We start from the raw sequence: 22,287 nt of genomic DNA, 5'->3' as shown, positions 1-22,287 counted from the left end.
AAATGGAGGGAACTTTTACCGATCATGGAAATATTCAGACCCATGGGTTCATTAGTACCAAATAAAAGAAAAAGGATTTTGGCCACAGGCAAAAGTTTTAACATGGAGAGACCGTGATCCATAGCACTAATGCTGTGATACTTTAACTTCTGATGTTACTGGTTCTCAAATCCGTGGTCTACTGGAAAGTATTTACACCCTACACAAAACTACATCTCTCATTCAGGAGCAAACACTGTAAAATACGAAAAAATGTAATGAAATGTAGATATTATGTTACCTTTGCATATGGTTGAACTGAAACATGTTTTATTTAAATATCTTTAGGAACTGAAGTAATCAAACATACTCTCTTGCTTTAAGGTCCCTAAGATGGGTCTGTTGAATAATACATGAACACTGAGTAGTCATTAAATGAGTCTGTGTTGAATTAGATTAAACTGGATGATTCCTGGCTCCAGAGATTACAGCAGTATACCATGCATAGTGTGCCATCTGGTTATTGTAAATCAGCTTATGTTACAGCAAATGGAACCAGAATTTAAGTAATATATGTAAGAAGTGTTCATTCGTGGAAAGGTTTCCTTGGCAGCTGTCGTGTCCATTGTTTGGTCCTCTGACTTGAATACAGCAGGGGAATTCTGATAATGTTAGATTTATAGGCCTTTCCGTGTCGTGCACGCGATCAAGGTTGGGAAACGGGTAGGAGCACCACTGTGGTATATTACGTCCCCAAATGTAATTCACAAAACTATACTGGCCTGTGTCATCAGAAGACACCTCTTAACTAGGAAGGATCCAATTTTGTGATGTGTAAGGCGGCTTCCTCCTCCTATCCATGGGGGTCTCCCACCCTCTCTACTCCGTGCCCTGCACATGACCCTGGAAACCAGCCGCCTTCAGGTACCTGCTCACCCCAGACATGGGTCTTTATTGGCCTCAGAATCTCCTCTCGGCTTTTGCCTCTTCAGGAAACACAACCCTTTGCAGTTTTTACGTCTTTGTATTTGAAGGCTCGAAGCAGAAACTGTTTTTTCCTCTCTAGATCTGAATGGCATAGATTTAACTCCTGTGCAGGATACTCCCGTGGCTTCAAGAAAAGAAGATACGTATGTTCATTTTAATGTGGACATTGAGCTCCAGAAGCATGTTGAAAAATTAACCAAAGGTTTGTGATGCTAAAAGTAGAACTATATTCAGAATGTGACTCTTTATTCTCCAGCTTTGAATCTGTTATGTACAGTGACTGTCATTTTAACTGAGACTAATGCTAATGAGTATACTTTATGTTTATAAGCATTTAAGTTAATCTTCCTAGGCTATTCTCATTTTACATTTTGTCCTTTCTTATAAATGCCATGAAGTATAGAGCTGTGCATACCAGCAATGCAGGAAATATATTATCTACAGATGATGCAGATGAGTAATAAAATTTTTTTAACTTCCTTAAAATGATGGTATCATATTTGGACTTTAATGCTGTTTTCAAATGTGACTTTATTTTCACATTTATTCAGACCTCAGACACAATCACGATGACAAGGAGATGGGTTCCATAGCTGAAGAGACTAAGAAATGTGATCTGCTATCTTAAAGATCTATGAGGTTTTTAAATAATAAAATGCCTCTGTTATTGCCGTGGAAGGGAGAAGAGAAGCTACTCTTTTGTGGACATGGCAGGGTCATACACCTGGGGACCGAGGTCACCGGTAACCTAACAATTGTAATCCTTTCGTGTGTGTTGGTAGCAGATGCTAAATATGCCCATCTCTGGAATTCCCTGGCGGTCCAGTGCTTAGGACTTGGTACTTTCATTGCTGGGGTCCGGATTCAATCCCTGGTCGGGGAACTAAGATCCCGCAAGCCACGCGGCTCGGCAAATAAATAAATAAATACGCCCATCTCTCCCTCACGCACATCCCTTTGTCTCCTAAGTGATTGGCTTTTCTTTCCTTCCTTGACATGTGAAGCGCTCCGTTTGGACCCAGGTGCCAGGGCTGCGCACACATTTCTGAACATTGTTAAACTTCTGGTCACTTGTGAGTTTTGTCATCAGTGAAAGTATTAGATGTATGTTAGTTATCTTTAAAAGCAAAGCAAGATCCAGCACCGCTCTGGTTAAGCCTTTGTTAATAAGGAGCTAGATAACAGGGAGACCCTGACGTCCTTCCGTCTCTTTCGTTGCCTTTAGAAATTAATTGTTCTTGGCTACACAGAGGAGGCGATTTATTATTCTGTTTTTAGCTTTTCTCTGTGGGGAGGGGGAGAGAGCTTATCTGTTGGGCTTTGGGGAGAGAAAACTATCTACATGTTTCATCACCATTTGTTCACTGGGGGAGGGGTGGGATAGGCGTGCTCTCTAAGCCCTTGTCTTGCTCAGCGCTGTCTTCACACAAGCACATGTCATTCCAGGAAAAACAAAACAGGGCTTTGGACACTGAGAAAGGTATTAGGAAGCAGTTAACATTTAAAAACTGAACCAGCTGTTGTTCAGACTCCAAACTCCAAAAAACTGAATTTTTGAGTTTTTGTTTCGAGAAACTATTTAAGTTTGGATTTTTTGATGAACTCTTTTACATGCCTTTTCTACTTAATGCGTTTCTATGAGTAATGTTAATACTTAACAAGTATCTTCTGTGGGGGTTTTTTGGTAGTATTTAGTATTTTCTATTCTTAATATTTTATAATTCTACCTGTGGATGAACTTATTTACATTCTTGAGTCATTCTGGCTCGAGAAGTTTTGCTCTACTCTGTAGAATAGGATGATACGGAGACATGTCCCTCTATTCAGGTCCAGATGAGTTTTGGGGTGACAGCCATAGTCAGTCGTATCATCAGAGAGATTGTTTGACAGAGGTTACTTTGTGAAATTATGACAACTGTTGCTTGTTCATAGGCTTCTGGTGATCAAAGAAAATTTATTGACACTAGAAATGTGCTGTCTGTGGCTAATCTGCTTTGCTTTAATTCCTTAGGTGCAGCTATTTTCTTTGAATTCAAACACTACAAGCCTAAAAAAAGGTTTACCAGCACCAAGTGTTTTGCTTTCATGGAGATGGATGAAATTAAACCTGGGCCAATTGTAATAGAACTGTAAGTGATGCACGTTCAGAATTAGTACTAATTTAACGGTGACTGCTCTCTCTTCTTAATATGTCACCTTGGAATAGATAAGTTATCAATGGTTTTTCTATTGTGGTTACAGATACAAGAAACCCACTGACTTTAAAAGAAAGAAATTGCAGTTATTGACCAAGAAACCACTTTATCTTCATCTGCATCAAACTTTGCACAAGGAATGATCCTGACATGAATACCCTGGAACTTCTGTGAATCTTACCACTCAGTAGAAACCATCCTAGCTCTGTGTAGCACATTCGCCCTTCAACAGGCAGGAAGCAAGCCGCACCCAGGCCAGCAGGCCAGAGTGAGTCCATTACACAGCTGTAGCACAGAATTCAAAGTCCAGCACGTCACTGATGGAGAAGACTCCTTTGGATACAGGCTTAATTGTAGATCTTAAAACATTTTCACTTTTCTATTAATTGTGCAATGAATAGCCTCTTTTCTAATTTGCCACTATTCCTGCCCTGCTTCCTGGAACGACACTGTTGTGGGTGGAATGTGCTCACCTTCACACTTAATACAGCAATAAGAGTGTGCTAGAGTTTACACACCTGTCCACTTCTGCTCCAGTATGCTCTTCGGTTTTTTGAGTTAATGTCAAACTTTGGGTTGATGTGGGTAGGACAGTATGAGACTGCTTTGAGAGGAATTGGACCAATTATGCTGCCCAAGGTCAGTCTGGAAATTTATAGGCTGCTCCTCAGAGACGGCCTTGATTCACCCTGATCTCATGGTTCTCCTGCTTAGAAATAGTGTGCCTTGGCCAAATCAGTATCCCGTATGGGCGTGTTCGCAGGTGGTAGCTGTGATTTTTCCAGATGACCGGATCGTTTTTCTGAAAGTGAGCATATTTTTAGTCATGTTGATTAGCTTTTTTCTACATCACATCGTTACTCTTTCTGATAGTGATTCTGGGGTTAGTGATGGAACCATCTCAGAATAATTACAAATTCTTGGTGGGTTTATGTCTTCTAAATCGTGTAATCTAAAAATAATTTGAGTCAGATGCTAACAAGATACCGCAGGAATAACTGCTGTTTTTCTGACAACTGATTGTGAAACCTTAAAACCTGCATACCTCTTGTAGTGATGAGTATGCAAATCTGGAGATATTCTATTTTTTTTTATATAGGTAGATAGGATTGCCATTTATTTCCTATGTAGATATACTGACATTCATCCATATGGAAATATTGCAGGTCATTAGCTTTTTATAATTTGACTATTTACATTCTTTTGACTTAATAATGGGGCATAAATAAAACTTTCATAGAACACACAAGGTGGATATTTGATAAACAGAACATTTAAGATTTGGGGTGGGCATTCTCTGGGTTAGGTGTGGAGCCCACATATTTAATATTCACTATTTTAAATGACCAATGCTAGCATGAGGGGAACGCAGTGCCAGTACTTGGCCTACTTTTAAACTCGTGTAATAAGCCTAGTCAATACCGTTCAGTATGTTTGCTTTTTAAAATAAGTAACCACAATTAAGTTCTAGCCCTTGCACTTCAAGAGATCTAGTCTCCACTTTCAGTTGTCTGTTAGGTCAGTTCTGTTTACTATGATGGATGTTAAAAAACTATATGAGCCTGAAGAATTCTCAACCCAATTTAGTCTTGCTTCCCTCTTGATTAGTTCAATTCCAGATGATTCCATCCACAGTAGCTTGAGGGGATGAGGAATTTGCCTTAATAAATTACTTTGTTGTTCACTCAACTCTTAGACTGTGAGTTGTCAGCCCCGTGCCCTGCCCGCCCCAGACTGTAAGCTCCTCAGGGGGCAAGAACCACACGTTCTCCATGTCACGTACATTTTCTGAGGTGCTTGGCAGCGCTCTGTACCCTGTGGAGTACTCAGTACCTTTTGTTTGATGTTGCTGACAAGGCCTAAAAATAATCCCTTAAAAAACCTACCATTAAAATGTAGCAAAACTGATACATTGTTCTTTCTCTTTTCTCATAGACCATAAGACATGTATTATCAAGGTGATAGTTTGTCACATCTGCTGTCATTCACAAAAGTATGGTTTAGATGAACTACAAATGCCTTTCATCAGTCAGTGTTAAAGAAGCTTAAATCGAACACGGCTGATTAGCTTAGCTTTGTAATTCATACCTGAATGAAATAACAAAACGAGCGACTGTCTCGAAGCAGTAGACGCAGAATACTCCACATCCAACAAATTATTTACTTTTCGATGAAAAGATCAGCCATTGAATAGTAACCACAACCACAGCAGACTTCCAGGCTGAAACGCTGCTGCTCCGTAACTGAGATGACTTTAGCAACTAAGCCCAGAAAGACAGTCAGTTAGCTGGAGATGACGTCTGAAACAGACGTAATTTTCAAGCCAGTTGGGGCTGATGTGACTCAGGGTGATGCCCCCCACACCCTCTCCAAATTGGCAGCTTGCCTGGGCTGGGCTGCCGAAGGGGTGCAAACAGAGGGCTCTGAGAGGCGGCAGGGACGGCAAGTCTGGGGCCGCTCGGCTAAGCCACAGGTGGCAGTTCTCTACAACTCGATATGAAACACAGAATAAACACCAAAAAGGCTTTAGAGGTTAAAAAAGAAAAAGAAAAAGACTCCAGGATTTGATGTTGAAATAGATTTAATTTACCTTTGCTACTATATTATCTTCCTAACTGGTGTAATCTATATTTAAATACTATTTAAAAAATTTATCTTAACTTCACTATTATTTCACATCCTAAAGAGATTGATATACTCAAAAGCTGTATTTGTGACTTAATCTTTTTATTTTACATGGTTAAAAATAACCTATGCTGTTAACTATGGAGTTTTCCTCTTAAATTTCTTCTATTCTTGATAATAAACAGGACACAGAGATGGAATTCTCTTTTCCTGAAAAACTCCTTATGTATTCGTTATGAACTTTGGAAGCGTTGTCTTCTTTCAACGGTCCGTATCTTTCTAAAGTGGCATCTTTTAGTTTAGTATAAAGAAAAAATTTTGTTTCACAGTGAAGCATTTGCTTTATCTTATAAGGTATTCTAAAAGGATTAAATATCCTAATGGTGACAAGTCACGGTGCAGACTTCAGTAGTATCATTACATCACAGAACTTCAGAGAATGCGAGAGTATGATCTAGCCGTGAACAACAATATCAACCTTTATAATTCTGATTTAACTGAAATCTTAAACTTCTTGAAATGTGCTACCAAGTTACTATAGTTTAAAGTGTCTGATGAGTTAGTTCTTAGAAACATTGTTGAAAAGACCTGGTACAAGTAATGGGTATAGCAAGTATGATGCAATCCTAGCTTCTCAGATTTACTGATTTTTAAATATAAGTGCCAGTATTCAAATATGAATTTTGGAATAGGATCAATCAACAAAAAGAACTGAGTTCAGCCCATGGTTGCTGACCTAGGGCATGTTACAAGCCTCACAATCCCAAATCATTCTTTCTCATCGTATTACCTACTCTTTGCCCTTTTTCGCCATATTCCTTGAAAGTCAGCGGCAAGGTATAGGAGAAATAACAGACTCTCTACGTTTTTTAAAGAAATTTTCTTACTTTTATGGTCATGACACATCATTTTCATTTTTCTGTTATGCACCCTAACGCAAGAACGGTAAAAGCAACAGAATATCAGGTCAAACAATTCTTGCTACATGTAAACGCATACTCAGAAAACCATTCTCAACCAGGCAGAGCCACAGAAAGCACGTGAATGCTGTCCAAATTGGCGAACTGACTTCTCTGAAGTAGAAGGAAGACATATCAGTTGTGGTGCTTCCCGGTGACTTTGAGGTTGAACTCAGGAGCGGTGAGCCAGGGAAGTGTGCTGCCAGGTCACCATCTTCAGTTCTGGGAGCTTGAGTTTACATGTTTCCAAAATGGTACAAGTCTCGTGAGAAAACAATGAATCAACAGACACTTGGGAAATATTAATAACCAAATTTTTATGAACTGTTACTACAAAGAACTTCAGCAAGAGGGGAGATAAAAGTTTAGTGATCTTTTAGTAAACATTTTTAGCGTAACAGTCGTTGCGACCAGATATTTTTTAAAAATCAAGCTTATAAATACGGTTGCTCTGTATTCAACTGGTGTACACTAAAAATAGGATAATAAATGGAAATACATGTTCTTATAGCATTTCCACAGGAAATGTTCATATTTTTCACGACATCCTAAATCATTTAGCAGTTACATATGCTACATTAACTAAAACACAGGTATTCTTTATTGCACATTTCAAAGTTTTAAGGAGGCTCTAGCTTACAAGGTGATTTTTACTTTGGGGCAGGGGAAATGATATTTTTTAACTGTTTGGCTCAAAAATGCACACTGCCAGGGCAGCTTAGTTCTAAAAACAAACCTTTTAAAATCAACTTTTGGATTTTGAAGCCAGTGAAAATCCTCTACTGTCATGAACAGTGCACAGTCCACCTTCTCTCAGACTAAATGTCCAAGGTCAGTTACGGGCTCTGTTTGAAAGCCTGCGAACAGCCCTGGCTAGTGCTCTGAGAGGCAGGTGGGGGCTCACCTCTGGAGCCGGAAGCTGGTGAGTCTCTTGCAGCAGAGGAAGGTGGATAATCCTGGGGGCCGTGGGTTGGGGGTGGTAATCGGGTACCAGGGATAAAGTACTCTCTTGGGCCAAGAGAGCCTAAAGGTCTAAAAGGTGCGTGTCCTGCTAAGAATTCTCGAGGGTCAAGAGGCAGGTCCCGTTTTCCTGGTGGAACGCCTGGTGCATATTCTCTTAAGCCTAGTGGTGGACGCAAACCAGGACCTGGAAAAATTAAAATTCAGTCATGTAACTACATATGAACATATCTAAATTTAGATGATTCCATGTATGTTAATCTTTAATTCCTCATACCCCTGGAAGTCAGGTGGTGGCATCCCCACTTTATAGATGAGGCAAACTGAGGCTCAGCAAGTTTAAGTTACATGCCTGTAGCCAGCCAGCCATGAAGCAACATAGGCTGGATTTAAACGTGGCTCCACCTGGCTTGTGGTTTTTTCGACAACACAATTCTGCTGTCTTTATCTCACAGAGCTTGATTTGTACTTAGAAGTACTATATATCATACTAAGACAATAGATTATGAAATAAGGGCTTCACTGTTAGTAAATTTTGATAAGGGAAATTCCACTGTTACTGTATCAATTAAAAACTCATGCAGTAGTCAGCATGGACCTACATATGCCATCAAAATCAAGGTGTCTGCCCTGCTGGGAAAGGCCTTCCAGCTCCACCTAATTAAATTCAGCAACATTCAACCTAGTAGCTATTACATTCTACCTTCTCTTTAACATTTCCTTCCTATTTACTCCCAAGGTGGGGAGTGATGGATTAATCTTGCCTTCTTTTATACTCTGTGACCCGTTGCTTATACTTCCATTATGGTGATTACAAGTTTTATGTTGTATATAATGTATGTATGTGTCCTACAGGACACCTTAAGCTCCTGGAGTTAGGAGAGTTAATTCCATCCATTACGGAGCCTAGTATGTAGCCAGAGATGTTCAAGAAACATAGGCAGAAATAATATTTCTGACTTTCTATGAACCGCCCATTTTCCCTTGTCTACAAGAGATACCTACTGCCCATCTCAGTACAGGGAGATTATGCAGCACCCCATGTGTCCTGAGAAACTGGCAGAAAAGTTCAAATGTACTCAGCCAGCTTTACCCTTTCATTGCACAGCCCTGCACAGCAACTGTTAAAATTTCATCAAGGATTAGAGTGAAAAGATGAATACACTTCACAAGTCCATTACTACCGTTCAATCATCGTACCAAAGGGCGGAGGAAGTGGCCGAGGCCCAAAAGGCCCGCAGAGTTGAGGAGGTGGTCCGTATCGAATGGGCGGCAGTAGAGGGCCTCCCACGGGGGAGCTCATGAGGGGTGCCCCTGGAAAAGGAGGGGGCCCTTTTGCAGCCGTATTAACCTGCAAAGGAGAAGTAATGAAAGTTCTGAAATGCTTGGATATGACAGATAAAAGCACCAACACCAGTAAAAGCTAAAACCCAATGAAGCAGATGTCAGGCACTTGTCCAAAGAGCGAACTATGGCAACAAAACTCTACCCCTCCTATCTGTCCCACTGACAGCTCAGGCGGGTTCAAAGAATGTCAGAGGAGTGAACACTTCCACCATAATCATATTATTGCTCGTATGGGCAAACAGAAGAGGATGCAAGAGGACTGTCAAAGGATATTAACAGAGGCGATTCCCAACTAAGAACTAACAATCATACCATACACACAGTAAACTGCTTCTAGGGCAGCCCCTCCCTCCCGTCACCACAATAGCTCATTTCTCCATATTAAGAGTGGAAAGAACAAAAGGGAATGAAAAATCCATTTTCTACATGTAAGAAGAGCTAATATTCAGAGTACCTTCAATTTCCTTTCATGTGTTGTAAGATCTCACCTTGCTTTAAACATGAGGGAACAGAGGCACAGAGAGTATTAGATACCTTGCCGAAGGTCACACAGCACATAAGAGGCTGGGCTGGAACCCACTATCAGCCTGACTCCAAGCCAGTGCTCTTCCTCCTCTGCCCCTGCTATCAGAGGAGGCTCTACTCTCTTTGAAGTCAGTCTGCTACTTCAAAGGGGTCTTGGGTCTTAGCCAGGCTGCCCTGGGACACAAAGAGCTCTCAAGCGATGTGTATTCCTGGAGTCCTGTACTGGAACTCGCAAGTATTTCCCAACAGAGATAACGTTATATATACAAGTTCAGCAGGCACAGCTCCAGCATCCACCCCCATTCACCAGTAATGCCGTCCTTCACATTACGAGGTGCTGACCAATCAATCCTTCTCTATAGAAGCTGGGTTGGAAATTCTCAATAATGAAAATATGTATCTTGATGTCAACACAGTAAAGCACTGTGAGGTACAATCAGAGGACTTACCAGCTGTCGCAGCTACACAAGTTACAAGAGAATACACTTATGTGAACATAATTTAAGGCTACTGCTGGGAACTAGCACAACAGGTAATTAAAGATTTCCACTATTCAGTACTTCACTTATAGCAAACATCCTCTGTTACTGATCTGTAATTTCAGATTATTCAAAATAGGGCTTGCGTGGTATACCACTAGAGATATTCTTTTTTTTTTTTTTTTTTTTTTGCGGTACACGGGCCTCTCACTGTTGTGGCCTCTCCCGTTGCGGAGCACAGGCTCCAGACGCACAGGCTCAGCGGCCATGGCTCACGGGCCCAGCCGCTCCGCGGCATGTGGGATCTTCCCGGACCGGGGCACGAACCCGTGTCCCCTGCATCGGCAGGCGGACTCTCAACCACTGTGCCACCAGGGAAGCCCAAGATATTCTTAAATAGCACACTTCCAAACAAATACATAATAATGATGAATTTACACAATATATGATGAACTGATTTGCCTTAGAGCACTCAACACCGAAGCACACAATACAGAACTGAAGTGATGACTTTTCACATTTTAAGGTTAACTACAACAGATGCTCTAAAGAGATTAATCACCTAACCAGAACAGGAAAAAGGAGTGAAAACCAACCAACCAACCAGACTTCAGCAACCCAGCAACACTTCCAAGTCAACAGTAAGGTCAGTATTGCCATGCAATTTAAAGCAAAGCAGATTAGTGTCATGCTCCTCAGCTCCTCTCCAGAAACACACCAAGTAAAAAGCCCAGTTCAACCTACAAGTACTTAGTGCTACTGGATGCTCAGCCAAAGACATAATGCTGGGAACTGAAGGGCCTTCAGGCTCTTGGGGAACAGTCTGCTTTTTCAAAAAGTAAATGAGATGGTATAGACATAACAGAACACACAAAAGGGAGATGGATGAGGCAAAGAGAGGGCGTTGTAGAGAAAGTTAGATGTTTTCCTGAAATACCTAATTACAACTCAAAATGACCACAGAATTTACCTTGCCCTCATCCATCACCTTAGAGGGGGAAGAGCTTCTTGAGCTACTGTTCATCATGGGAGCTGCACCAGATTCTGGATCTGTGGGAGGCCAGAGAACTGATTTAGACTTATTCTGATTTGTATACTCTGTGAAGAATACAAAGTCCTCTACCCACCTCCTCCACAATTTGAGACTCTTTGAACACACTTAGGTCCCTTACCAGAGGCAGAGGGTTTCCCAGATGCCTCAGATGACCATCGAGGACGAGGTAGAGGCCCATCCACTGACCCTTGAGAGAGAAGTAACAGCCCTTGCATGATTTTTTCAGAATAAACCAATTGTGGACAGGTCAGGTTTCAGTTCTACCCAGAAAGCAAAATTTAAAGCGGGTCTCCCAATACGTATGAGGAGAAATCACTAACAATTTATGCACAAACTTAAAGAATTAAAATAAGAACTATCTTGGATTGAAAGACCTGCACGTTAATAGCACTGGTCAGGTACTTCAAGCTACAGGCAATTGTATAGGCTGTTTTTTCAGTCTATATGTAATCTGACTTCCATATCTTACCAAGTATTATATTTATGATTAGAAACAGACTTATAGCATTTCACATTAATGAGAAACAGATGTACACTGCATAAATTATATAGTTTTAAGGCTACTTTTATATAATTCAAGAGAAGAACTCAACAGAAGTTTAAAGATAAAGGCCTATACTTCACAGCAAAAATCTGAAAAGAAACAATAAGAATAAATGATATTTATATATTTGTTTTACACATACACTTATACATGACAAATAGTATTGTTATAATAATAAGTGCTTTTTGTTCTAAAGCAAATCTAAAATAGACTATCCACCAAGACAAAATTAAGAAATCTCCTTCTTTATATATTGGACAGACCCAAATTCTCAACTGCTGCTTGCATCAGAATTCTCGAAGAAGGAAAAAGCTCTTGAAACAGTTTACTGCAAGGTAACACGTCAATGCTCACCAAATTCACTTCGAGGCATCTCTCTTCGGTTAAGCGTAGCAGACAGAGGTCTTGCGGGTGGGTCTGCTGTCAGTGGCGGAGAGCATTCTCCACCACTCACAGGAGATGGGCCAAAAGAGCCATTCTGGCTCAGAGGACCTGAAGACAACGGGCAATAATTACCACTTTAAGTGAACCTTCTTTTTCTAAATTCTTGGGATTATTTCTAGGGCATCATAAATATTACACACATATTCAGAAATAAAAAGTAGTTTAAACACATTTTCCACCAAAAAATAGACTGCAGCCCTTTAAAAGTGCTCCCTACCTCTCCGTGGAAGGTTTTGTGTGTTGGGTCTTCCTGGCATTGGTTTTATGATCACAGGTTCTTCTTGCAGCATTGCCATCTTTTGGGTTAGTTCCAGTAATCTTGAATATAGAGAAAGAATGGATTTAAATATGAAACAGAAAATTAATTCCTTATTGGATACCACACAGCACAGCCTTTAGAAACTCTAAAACACACTGAAAATATGTTTTAAAATCACATACTTGTGTCTCAAGTTGGCAGCTTCTCTTTTCTCTTCAGCTATGGCTCTTTCTGCAGCACGAGCTTTGAGCTATTGGAGAAAAAAAATATCCAAAATAAGCCGTGGTAGACAACACACAAAATAAAGAAAAGAAAAAAAAAATCTTACCCAGTTATCGTGAGCTTTTTTCTCATGAGTAGCGATCTGAAAAAGATAACACATAAAAAAATATGTTCAGAGATTCATTATAATATGTATTAGAAAGCAAAGAAGTCTGCTGCTGCAGGGCAGTATAATTATTACCTGGTTTTTAAATGAGCGCTCTGTTTTCTGTAATTCTTCCTCCATTTCTTCAATTCTCCGCCTAAGAATTAAACTTGCTTTTATCATTTAGAGCACAACTGAATAATATTTTAAACAATCTCGCCATGTTCCCTTTACTCTAACAGCTACAGCTGTACCCTTTCAGACTTCATCCATATGTATAAAAACACATTCTACATGGCTGTAATAAGAGTACAGTGTGATCAAAACTAATACTGCATAATTTCCTTCCTTATTATTTAATAGCTGGAGATTCTGAACTGATACCTTATAATTTCCTTAACTGTTCTCTTCAATATGTTCTCAAACAATCCCACTATAAATATTTTTCTCCATAAAGCTTTTTCTTCCTTTAATTATATCCACAGAAAATTTCCCAGAGCTATGATTACTGAGTCTATCAGATGGCATGATCATTTTTTAAAAATTAATTAATTTTATTTTTGGCTGCATTGGGTCTTTGCTGCATGCGGGCTTTCTCTAGTTGCAGCGAGTGGGGGCTAGTCTTTGTTGCAGTACAAGGGCTTCTCACTGCGGTGGCTTCTCTTGTTGCGGAGCACGGGCTCTAGACGTGCGGGCTTCAGTAGTTGTGGCACGTGGGCTCAGTAGTTGTGGCCCGCGGGTTCTAGAGCGCAGGCTCAGTAGTTGTGGCACATGGGCTTAGCTGCTCCGTGGCATGTGGGATCTTCCCGGACCAGGACCTGAACCTATGTCCCCTGCCTTGGCAGGTGGATTCTTAACCACTGCGCCACCAGGGAAGCCCCGGCATGATCATTTTAATGTTTTTTTAAATACATCATACAGCAAACTGCCTTCCAAAAAGAATTTCTCTGATATATAAAACCACTCAGAACTGTTGGCATGAACCAATTTCCCTTACAGTCTTGTCAGTATTGGGTGTAAGGAAATTTCTGTGAATTTAACACTTTTTCCTTTGTTAACTTAAAATTTATTTTTTCTCATGTTAATTAAATCTTTTGACCACTTATTTCTGCCTCTGTGCCATTTTGTTCTACACAGTGTAAAAAGAAACAGTTTTTTTTTTTAAAGCCAACAGTAGTTTCATCAGCCACTGACACCCTCCTCAGAAGCTGAACTCACTTGTAAGTTTTCACTTCCTCTGCCGCCAAAAGCGCCTTTTCATCTGCAGCTGACAGCCGCTGCTCTTTTTCTTGCCGCTCATACTCTTCTTGACTCAATTTCCTAAGATAAAATCAGTTGTCAAATGAAAGTGTTTCTCTTGCTCTCCCAGCCATCTGTCTGAATGCCTTGTTACTTCCCATCCTCTCTAAAACACACATACAAACAAGTCATAGGAAGGAATTCAAACCTGCCACTTACGGATAAAAATCAGACTCTGGCCTGTTGGCAAATCACCTGCATTTTAAAACTTTTCCTCATAATTCTCTATGTGGAAAGCCAGGGCTGATCAACCTAACACAATTAAACTTATTAGGATAGAGCAGGGGATAATTATTGCTCTTATTTCTACCATGGAAAGACCTGTAATTACTTCTCTTACTTCAATCTTGGAAGGATTATTTTTCAATCCAAGACTGGTACCATGATAATTAGCCCCCAAAAAGCCTTTTAGAACGTCTTCTAATTGTGGAATTAACCATAGATTAATTCCACACTTCAGATGTGGGACTCCTACTGCCTATTTCAATAGAATTATGATTAAAGGAAAGAGAAAAGTCTTAGAATTGGCCATGTCTACTGGATAGAAAAAGAATCTAAGCTGTCCCATAATCAGAGTATCATCTACTGGAAACTGGTTTTAACCTACTAACCTTGGAGCTCAAGATATCAATCTACTATAACAGAGATTGCAATGGTAGCAACATGGCTTTAAAATGCTATTTTCTTGTTACCCTTGTACTTCTTTGACCATAGTTCTGATTCAAAAGAAACCTGAGACAATTTCTATGAAACAGAAGCATAATCAGAAGAGCTATAGTAAAAACAGTTAGTAATCAAAGAGAAAAAGGGTTGTATATTCTTTTGTAATTGTCCATTCAATACTCAGCATATGTCTTATGAATAGCTATAACATACTTTACCTAGTAAGATGCTAAAGATAAAAATAAGGGCAAAGTACTATCCCTACACTGAGTTTGCAGTTTAATGTGTAAACGATGTACCTAACAACAGAACAATCCCTAACTCAGGAAGAGATGTGAGAAAACTGCGTCCTGAAAAAAGATCAGAGAGAATTTTGCTTCCAGGAATGAATGAGTTAGTCTGAGAACACTGAAAATAAATAGAACATTCGACAAAAATATAAAGAACATGCTTGAAAGCATCAGAGAGCTAATATATTAGCTAGTAAGCTAATATATGAGGCCAAGATCTAGTAAAAAAAAAAAAAAAAGAAAAGGAATCTCAGAATTACAAATAAGCCTGGCATCTGAAGCCACTTTTCCCCTAGGTTCACCCATGCACTTAAGACAATGTAGAGATATAAGGAGGCTACTGAATAGAGTTTTCCAAACATTCCTGGATCATAGAAAATGAAGTGGAGCTCAGGGCTACCACTGAGAGGGACCCTAGTAAAAGCCCTGGGCTTTAGGTTGAGGCTAGAAAGAGTACTTGGAGTACCAAATGAGCAATGCAGTGTCCTTTGAAGGAACTAAGACCTTTTTTTTTTTTTTTTTTTTGACTGTGTTGGGTCTTCGTTGCTGCATGCAGGCTTTCTCTACTTGTGGCGAGCGGGGGCTGCTCTTTGTTGAGGTGTGCAGGCTTCTCACTGCAGTGGCTTCTCTTGTTGTGAAGCACAGACTCTAGGCATGCTGGCTTCAGTAGTTGTAGCATGCGGGCTCAGTAGTTGTGGCTCACAGGCTCAGTAGTTGTGGCGCACGGGCTTAGTTGCTCTGCGGCATGTGGGATCTTCCCGGACCAGGGCTCGAACCTGTGTCCCCTGCATTGACAGGTGGATTCTTAACCACTGTGCCACCAGGAAGTCCGGAACTAAGCCATTTTTGAATGACCTCTATTGCTGACTGGATTAAAATAATGACCACCTGCTAGAAATAAACTCAAATCTTTTCTCTAGGAAAACAACACCATTCTAGGCCTCCAATTCCCTCTACAGTGTTTGCCACTCAATCAAAACTGTCTAGGCACTGTCTAACACCCACAAGACGCTGTGATTAAAATCTAAAAGACAAGAGGAATGACCCATCGAGGATCCACATAATGGAATTATCACACAGACTTTAAAATAACTGTGCCTTATATATTCATGGACGCGAAAGTCAAGATTACAAATTTCAGCAAAGGATTAGAAACTATAAAACTGAAACACAGTAACTGGAATTAAGAACTCAATGAATGATTTTAGTAGCAGATTTGATAACTGAAGTGAGATGTTAGCACACTGGAAGACAGGTCAGAAAAAAATCCGGAATGAAGCAAATATAGGTAAGAATGTAGCAGACACAGGGGAAATTATTTTAAAAAAGGTTTAAATGGAATCTCAGAAGAAGAGAGAATGAGGCAGAATCAACATATGGAGAAAGACCCCAAAATTCAGGAGGTGCTGATGACCTCAAACAGCATAAATGCAAAATAGTTAGGGAAGGGGAGGGGAAGGAGAAGAGAAAGCCAAACCCAAACATCCACACCTAGGCACCGCCCAATAAAACTGCTGAAAAACCGAAAGCGAGCTTTTAAAGGCAGCAACAGCAGGGGTGAGACATCCGAACAGGGAAAATAAGAGTGACACTGGATTCCTTAAACTTCAAAACCAGAAACTAACTGGTTATCTTTAAAGTGCTGGAATTAAATAACTGCAAAAATCCCAGAGCCAGAAGAATATCCTTAAAAAATGAAGTCAAAATAAAGACGTTTTCACACAAAGATAAGGTGATGAAATCCGTCAGTAAAGGACATTCTTCAAGTAGAATGAAAGTGATCCCAAATGGAAGACCAAAGGTGTAGGAGAGGATAAAGAACTACAGGAACTACAGGCAGACCTCAGAGATATTGAAGGTTCAGTTCCAGACCACCACAATAAAGCGGAGAAAGAAAGTGAGTTTCGGAATTTTCTGGTTTCCCAGTGCATGTAAAAGTTATGTTTACACTATACTGTAGTCTATTATAAAGTGTGCAATAGCATTGTGTCTGAAAAACAACATACAAGCCTTAACTATCAAATACTTTACTGCTGAAATATGCTAACCATCGTCTGAGCCTTCATAATCTTTAAAGTAACATTAAAGATCACTGATCACAGATCACCATAACAAATATAATAATGAAAAAGTTTGAAATACTGCGAGAATTACCAAAATGTGACAGAGACACAAAGTGAGCAAATGCTGTTGGAAAAATGGTGCCCAAAGACTTGCATGACACGGGGTGGCCACGAACCTTCAATGTGTAAGAAATGCAGTATCTGCAAAGCGCAATAAAGCAAAGTGCAATAAAACCAGGTATGCCTGTATAAATATGTGTGTAAATCAAGTGAATATTGGCCAGGAAGCACTGTAACAGACAATAAAAACATCTTGTGGAGTTTAAGTATACAAAGAATTAAAGATGCAGGAGCATCTTAACTCAGGAGGGAGTTAAAGCCCAGAAAGAGGTAAATCTATTGACTAAGTCCAGGATACATGCTGTGGTCTTTAGGGTAAGTATATGAAGACAAGTAAAGCAACCAATAACTACCAAGCTTACACAGGGGAAAAACAGAATTATTAAAAATATTCAAATAATCCAAAAGACAGAAAGAAGAGAAAAAGGAACACAGAACAGGCCATCAAATAGAAAGCAAATACCAATATGTAGATTTAAACCTAAATATACATTTAGGAATTACATTATAAGGAAAAAATGAGTACTCACCTGTTTATTTATTTATTTATGCCACAACTCACTCTAGAAAAGATTTTAAGGAACATAAACATTTGAGTAGGCAGGAGATTGCCAGGTGGAAATAATGTAAAAGGACATTTTTACTACAGAAAAAGCAGCATGCATAACTACACAGAAGCTCAGAGTGGCATGAAGGAACTGTGGTCAGGTCAGGCTGCATCAGAAGGAGCTGCAGGAGATGCACCTGGAGAGGCAGCTCAGGACAGCTGAGGGGCCCTGTGTGCTTGCCAAACAGTCGGAAATTGACCCTGAAGGGAATGGGGGGGGGCTCCTCGACAGATTTTAAACCACATGATGATATACAAGGACTTGTATTTTAGGAAGTTCCTTCTAGCAGCTGTAGACTTGGAAGAAGAGGTTTAAGAAAGAGAAACTGGAGACAGGTGATTAGTTAAGGGCTGGCAGAAAAGATGACTTGGGCCTGACCACACACAGTGGCTTTGGGGATGAAGTGCAAGCAATTTGTGCCCGGACATGGTGACTGAATGGATGCTGGAGGAATTGAATAAAATATTGCCACACTGACTATATCATAAAGAAAGACAATTGCCATTTAGGTGATTCAGATGACTACTGGTGGCAGAGAAGTGCCTTTTTTCCCCCAATATTTATTTATTTATTTATTTGGCTGCGTGGGGTCTTAGTTGTAGCTCGCGGGCTCCTTAGTTGTGGCTCACAGGCTCCTCAGTTGTGGCATGCAAACTCTTAGTTGTGGCATGCATGTGGGATCTAGTTCCCTGACCAGGGGTCGAACCCAGGCCCCGTGCACTGGGAGTGCAGAGTCTTATCCACTGAGCCACCAGGGAAGTCGCCAGAGAAGTGCTTTTTAAAAAATAATAATAAATAATGAAATGGGAAATATTTATCTGAAGCAAGTCAGGTATTTAGAGCTAGCCTGAACAAAACTTGGAAAATCTGAACTAATTTCTTGGTGAGCAAAGAATTAGAGAAAAAGTTAGTGGTATGGTTCCAATGTTTAATGGCATCTGGCAATAGCAACCTAAGCATATGAAAAAGATTAAATTTGCTTAGCAAAATAAGCCTGCTCATAGACTGCTATAAATGCCAAAGAGTGAAGTATAGGAGCAAACACAAATAGCAACCGCCACCAATAAACTATTTTAGAGGATTCAGGTATTTTCGGTGGAGAAAACTGGAACTATGAAAGTATATCTTTCAGAAGATATCTAACTCCAAATTTGAGATGTATATTTCAAAAGATTAATACCTAAACGTACACATGAAACAGGTATTTCTTTTTTTTTTTTTTTTATGGTTTCCATATGGTTGTCATTGAGAACACATGCAGTTAAAAAGTTAGGGGCATGTGCTATAGAGTCAGAAAAACCTAGTACAAGGCCCTGCTTCACTATGATGTGATACTGGGTAAGTTACTTAGTCTCTCTGAGCCTCAGCCTCCTATACTTAATATACAAATAATAATTGTACCTATCTCATAAGTTGCTCTGAGGATGAAACAAGCATTTCTATATCCCAAACTCCCAACAACCTTGCCACAATTACACATTATACATGTATAGTCTGAATATTGACTACATTAAGTCCAAAACTTACAATACTGTCAGTAACTAAGTACTCCTTTTGAAGTATTTATTCTATTTAAAATCATGTCATACAAATCACTCAGGATTTTTAAAGGCTATGTTAAAAACTAGTAGAACAAATGCAAGACAAATCAGAACGATATAACTAACAACAGCAAAAGAAAAGTGGAGTAAGTGGTGGAGCCTCAGAAAGGGTATGAATCGTCAAAAGAAGCACTTCCAGAACAGCAACTCTTAGTACCTGTTAGTTAGTAGCATAACTACTATGGGGTATCATAACTACTACTACTACTACTACTACTATTATGCTACTATAGTAGCATAACTATTATGCTTCAAGTAAATTACAGGCAATAATTGCTGACAATTAGTTAAAATGGAAAAAAAAATTGCAAGTTATGGGAAACAAGGCAGAAAGGAAGAAAGACAAATCTATACTAATTATAGGCAGAAAAAACTATAAACAGTCTTTAAAAAAGACAAGATTATCTATAGTAGTACAGACATTTAGCTAGATGACAATATTGTTAACAATGAACCACGAAAACCTTACTTTTGCAGAGCCATCTCCTTCTGCTGATAGAGCTCATTCAGAATCTCCACTTTCTGCCTCAGTGTTTTGCATTCATCTTCCAGTACAGCTTTGGCAGACTGCAGGGAATTGCGATCCTCCTCTAATTTCTTTATTTGGTCTGTAAGGGATAAAACATTTGAGCTTTGTGTGCACAAGAACTGGAGAACTTACTGAGGTGGCCAGCATTAAGGGGGGTGAGAACACGGAAACAGGAAGCCACTCTTTATTTTTCAAGTGGCAATTTCTTTTCAAGAAGGAACCTACCTTCCAGGTTACATTTAGTGGACATGGAGGCTCTAAGTTTAAATTGTAAAAGTTTTAGATCCTCTTCAACTACTGATATTGCAGTCTGTGTCTAAAATTTGCAGAAGAGAGAAACAGTCTTAAAAGTGAGGCATAGTAAGAAGTCACAGGCACTTATGGTACTCTATAAAAAGGATTATACCCGAGAAATGTCCATCATCTGCTTAATCTGCTTTTTCACCTTCTCACTCCGGTCACCTAAGAAACAAAAGGATTTCAGTGCTCTTTCCTTCCTTGCTGTTTAACTATATTTTCTTAATTTCCCCCAAACAATTATCATGTTCAAACATTCAATGAAAAAACAAACTAATGAAAAGAACTGATTCAGCTATTTGACTTTTAAGAGATGTGCAAACTTAGGTTGAAAAAAAGAATTCCCAGTTTGTACAATAAAAATATTATCCATGCTGTACTTGAGCAAGAAGGGATATGTGAAGTAAAGCTCTTTCTTCTCTCTCAGATCTACCTGCCCCCAGTCAAATATCTTATTTAGAAAGACTCATTCCTCTGCTCTCCCCTTGAATCTGCTACCAGGTGTAGGTTAAAACACCCACAATGTGAACAATCTCCAACTTGAGACAGAGTGTCTACAAACATTTCTCTCATCAGTAAACACTCTTTCCCTTTAGCCTCCACTCTAACTGCTTAGTTAAGTTTACGGCTCCAACCGCTCGGTACTTTTGAAATTGGTTGTGGCCCTAAAACCACAGAACTACAGAAATGATAAGCATGAAGTTCAGAAAGAAGTTTCTCCTACTGAGGAGTGTTCAGTACACAGAGCTGGGAGACAGGACGGATGCTGCTCTGGCTCCAGTGCATACCTACTGCTGTACCACAAACCAGCAACCCACCTCTGCCCAACGCATACAGACCTGTATCGTCATCCCTCGGTATCCACAAGAGATTGGCTCCAGGACACCCTCCCCCACCCCCCACAGGAAACCAAAATCCGTGGATGCTCAAGTCCCTTATATAAAATGGCACAGCATTTGCACATAACCTACACACATCTTCCCACATACTTCATCTCTAAGTTACTTATAATACCTTAAACAATGTAAATGTTATGTAAACAGCTGCTGGCACGCAGCAAAATAAAGTTTTGCTTTTTTGAACTATCTAGAATTTTTTTTCTCCAAATATTTTCAACCTGCAGTTGGGTGAATCCACGGATGTGAACGCACAGATTCAGAGGGCCAACTGTACAAATTCAGTGACAGGCGTCTACAGCTTTAACCCTAAAGAGGAAATTCAGACCGCTGAAAAAAGCATCAGTGTACTTAGAGACTAGAAGGCAAAAAGAGGTCCAACCTCCCTGAAACCAATCTTACCTCCCACTTCTCCATTTGCTAATTCATCTGATTCATTTCCTCCTTTATTTTGACCCTCAGATTCAGATTCACAATCTAACTGATTCAACTGTGTAATGCAATTAGTCAAAGCCTAGAAAAGAAGCAAAAGGATATTTATTAGAAAGAGCCTCTCAATTTCAATTACCCAGATTCATGAGAATTCATGAGAATTAAGCACGTATTCAGGAGAATGAACTCACATTAATATTATCATCTTTGTGAGTGAGAACCACTTCCAAATCTTTCTGAGACTTCTCAAATGATCTGATTTGTTCACTGAGCTCAGCATGTGATTTACTCCAGTCTTTGATTTCTTGCTGCAACTGCAAAGTTAAAACACATCAATTTTCAAACGTTATGGCTTTTGCACTGGAGACAGCAAGACCACAAAAAATGAGCCAGGGAAGCAGGGAGCCATGCTTCTCCTTGGCTCGTCATTAGGGACTATACTATGGCCTTGGTTAAGGGATGGAGAGTGACTCCATCCCTCAGAACTGCAATGAGAACCTAAGAGCTGTCAAGGACACTGATCTGGTGTATCGCATCCTTCAGAAAATTGCAGCCAGTTCAAATAATTCACTTCCAGTAGGAATAAAAGGGCACGTCTCCCTGCCTACCAAGCCCAGACTCCAGATCATGTAACCGTCCCTTGGTCAGAGAAACAGTAACTGCTCAAAGGAGGGTAATAAATACCTAATTCTTTGGGTCTAAGAAGCAAGTCCATCGCCCTCTTGAGGCTATTCAAGTTAATATTTGGCTGGTGCTGGATGAGAC

The 22,287-nt window shown here is 39.9% G+C and overlaps 2 protein-coding genes across 4 annotated transcripts in view; one reads left to right on the top strand and one right to left on the bottom strand.

The window, feature by feature from the left end:
• AIDA (axin interactor, dorsalization associated) overlaps window positions 1-3,348 on the top strand; it is a 40,853-nt gene extending 37,505 nt beyond the window's left edge. The window contains exons 8-10 of the mRNA XM_082670402.1: window positions 1,046-1,168; window positions 2,978-3,095; window positions 3,208-3,348. Of these exons, the coding sequence (XP_082526528.1) occupies window positions 1,046-1,168; window positions 2,978-3,095; window positions 3,208-3,304 (338 nt within the window). The 3' untranslated portion in view covers window positions 3,305-3,348. The remainder of the gene's footprint in view (window positions 1-1,045; window positions 1,169-2,977; window positions 3,096-3,207) is intronic.
• Window positions 3,349-6,479: 3,131 nt separating this feature from the next.
• Window positions 6,480-22,287, bottom strand: part of MIA3 (MIA SH3 domain ER export factor 3) — a 53,546-nt gene continuing 37,738 nt past the window's right edge. For 2 of the 3 annotated variants that reach the window (XM_082670372.1, XM_082670373.1), the window contains 15 exons: window positions 21,714-21,836; window positions 21,493-21,604; window positions 20,304-20,359; window positions 20,123-20,213; window positions 19,838-19,976; window positions 13,943-14,044; window positions 12,821-12,881; window positions 12,686-12,721; window positions 12,540-12,607; window positions 12,316-12,416; window positions 12,009-12,146; window positions 11,229-11,297; window positions 11,027-11,106; window positions 8,906-9,056; window positions 6,833-7,892 (listed from right to left, as the gene is read on the bottom strand). In XM_082670372.1, coding sequence (XP_082526498.1) covers window positions 7,582-7,892; window positions 8,906-9,056; window positions 11,027-11,106; window positions 11,229-11,297; window positions 12,009-12,146; window positions 12,316-12,416; window positions 12,540-12,607; window positions 12,686-12,721; window positions 12,821-12,881; window positions 13,943-14,044; window positions 19,838-19,976; window positions 20,123-20,213; window positions 20,304-20,359; window positions 21,493-21,604; window positions 21,714-21,836 — 1,638 coding nt within the window. In that variant the 3' untranslated portion in view covers window positions 6,833-7,581. Of the gene's footprint in view, window positions 7,893-8,905; window positions 9,057-11,026; window positions 11,107-11,228; window positions 11,298-12,008; window positions 12,147-12,315; window positions 12,417-12,539; window positions 12,608-12,685; window positions 12,722-12,820; window positions 12,882-13,942; window positions 14,045-19,837; window positions 19,977-20,122; window positions 20,214-20,303; window positions 20,360-21,492; window positions 21,605-21,713; window positions 21,837-22,287 lie in introns of all 3 variants that reach the window. The other variant, XM_082670371.1, reaches the window with a different exon arrangement.

This window comes from Grampus griseus, assembly GCF_964374135.1.
Source record: "Grampus griseus genome assembly, chromosome: 1".
Taxonomy (NCBI): Eukaryota; Metazoa; Chordata; class Mammalia; order Artiodactyla; family Delphinidae; genus Grampus; species Grampus griseus.
This window is presented reverse-complemented; position numbering and strand designations above follow the sequence as displayed.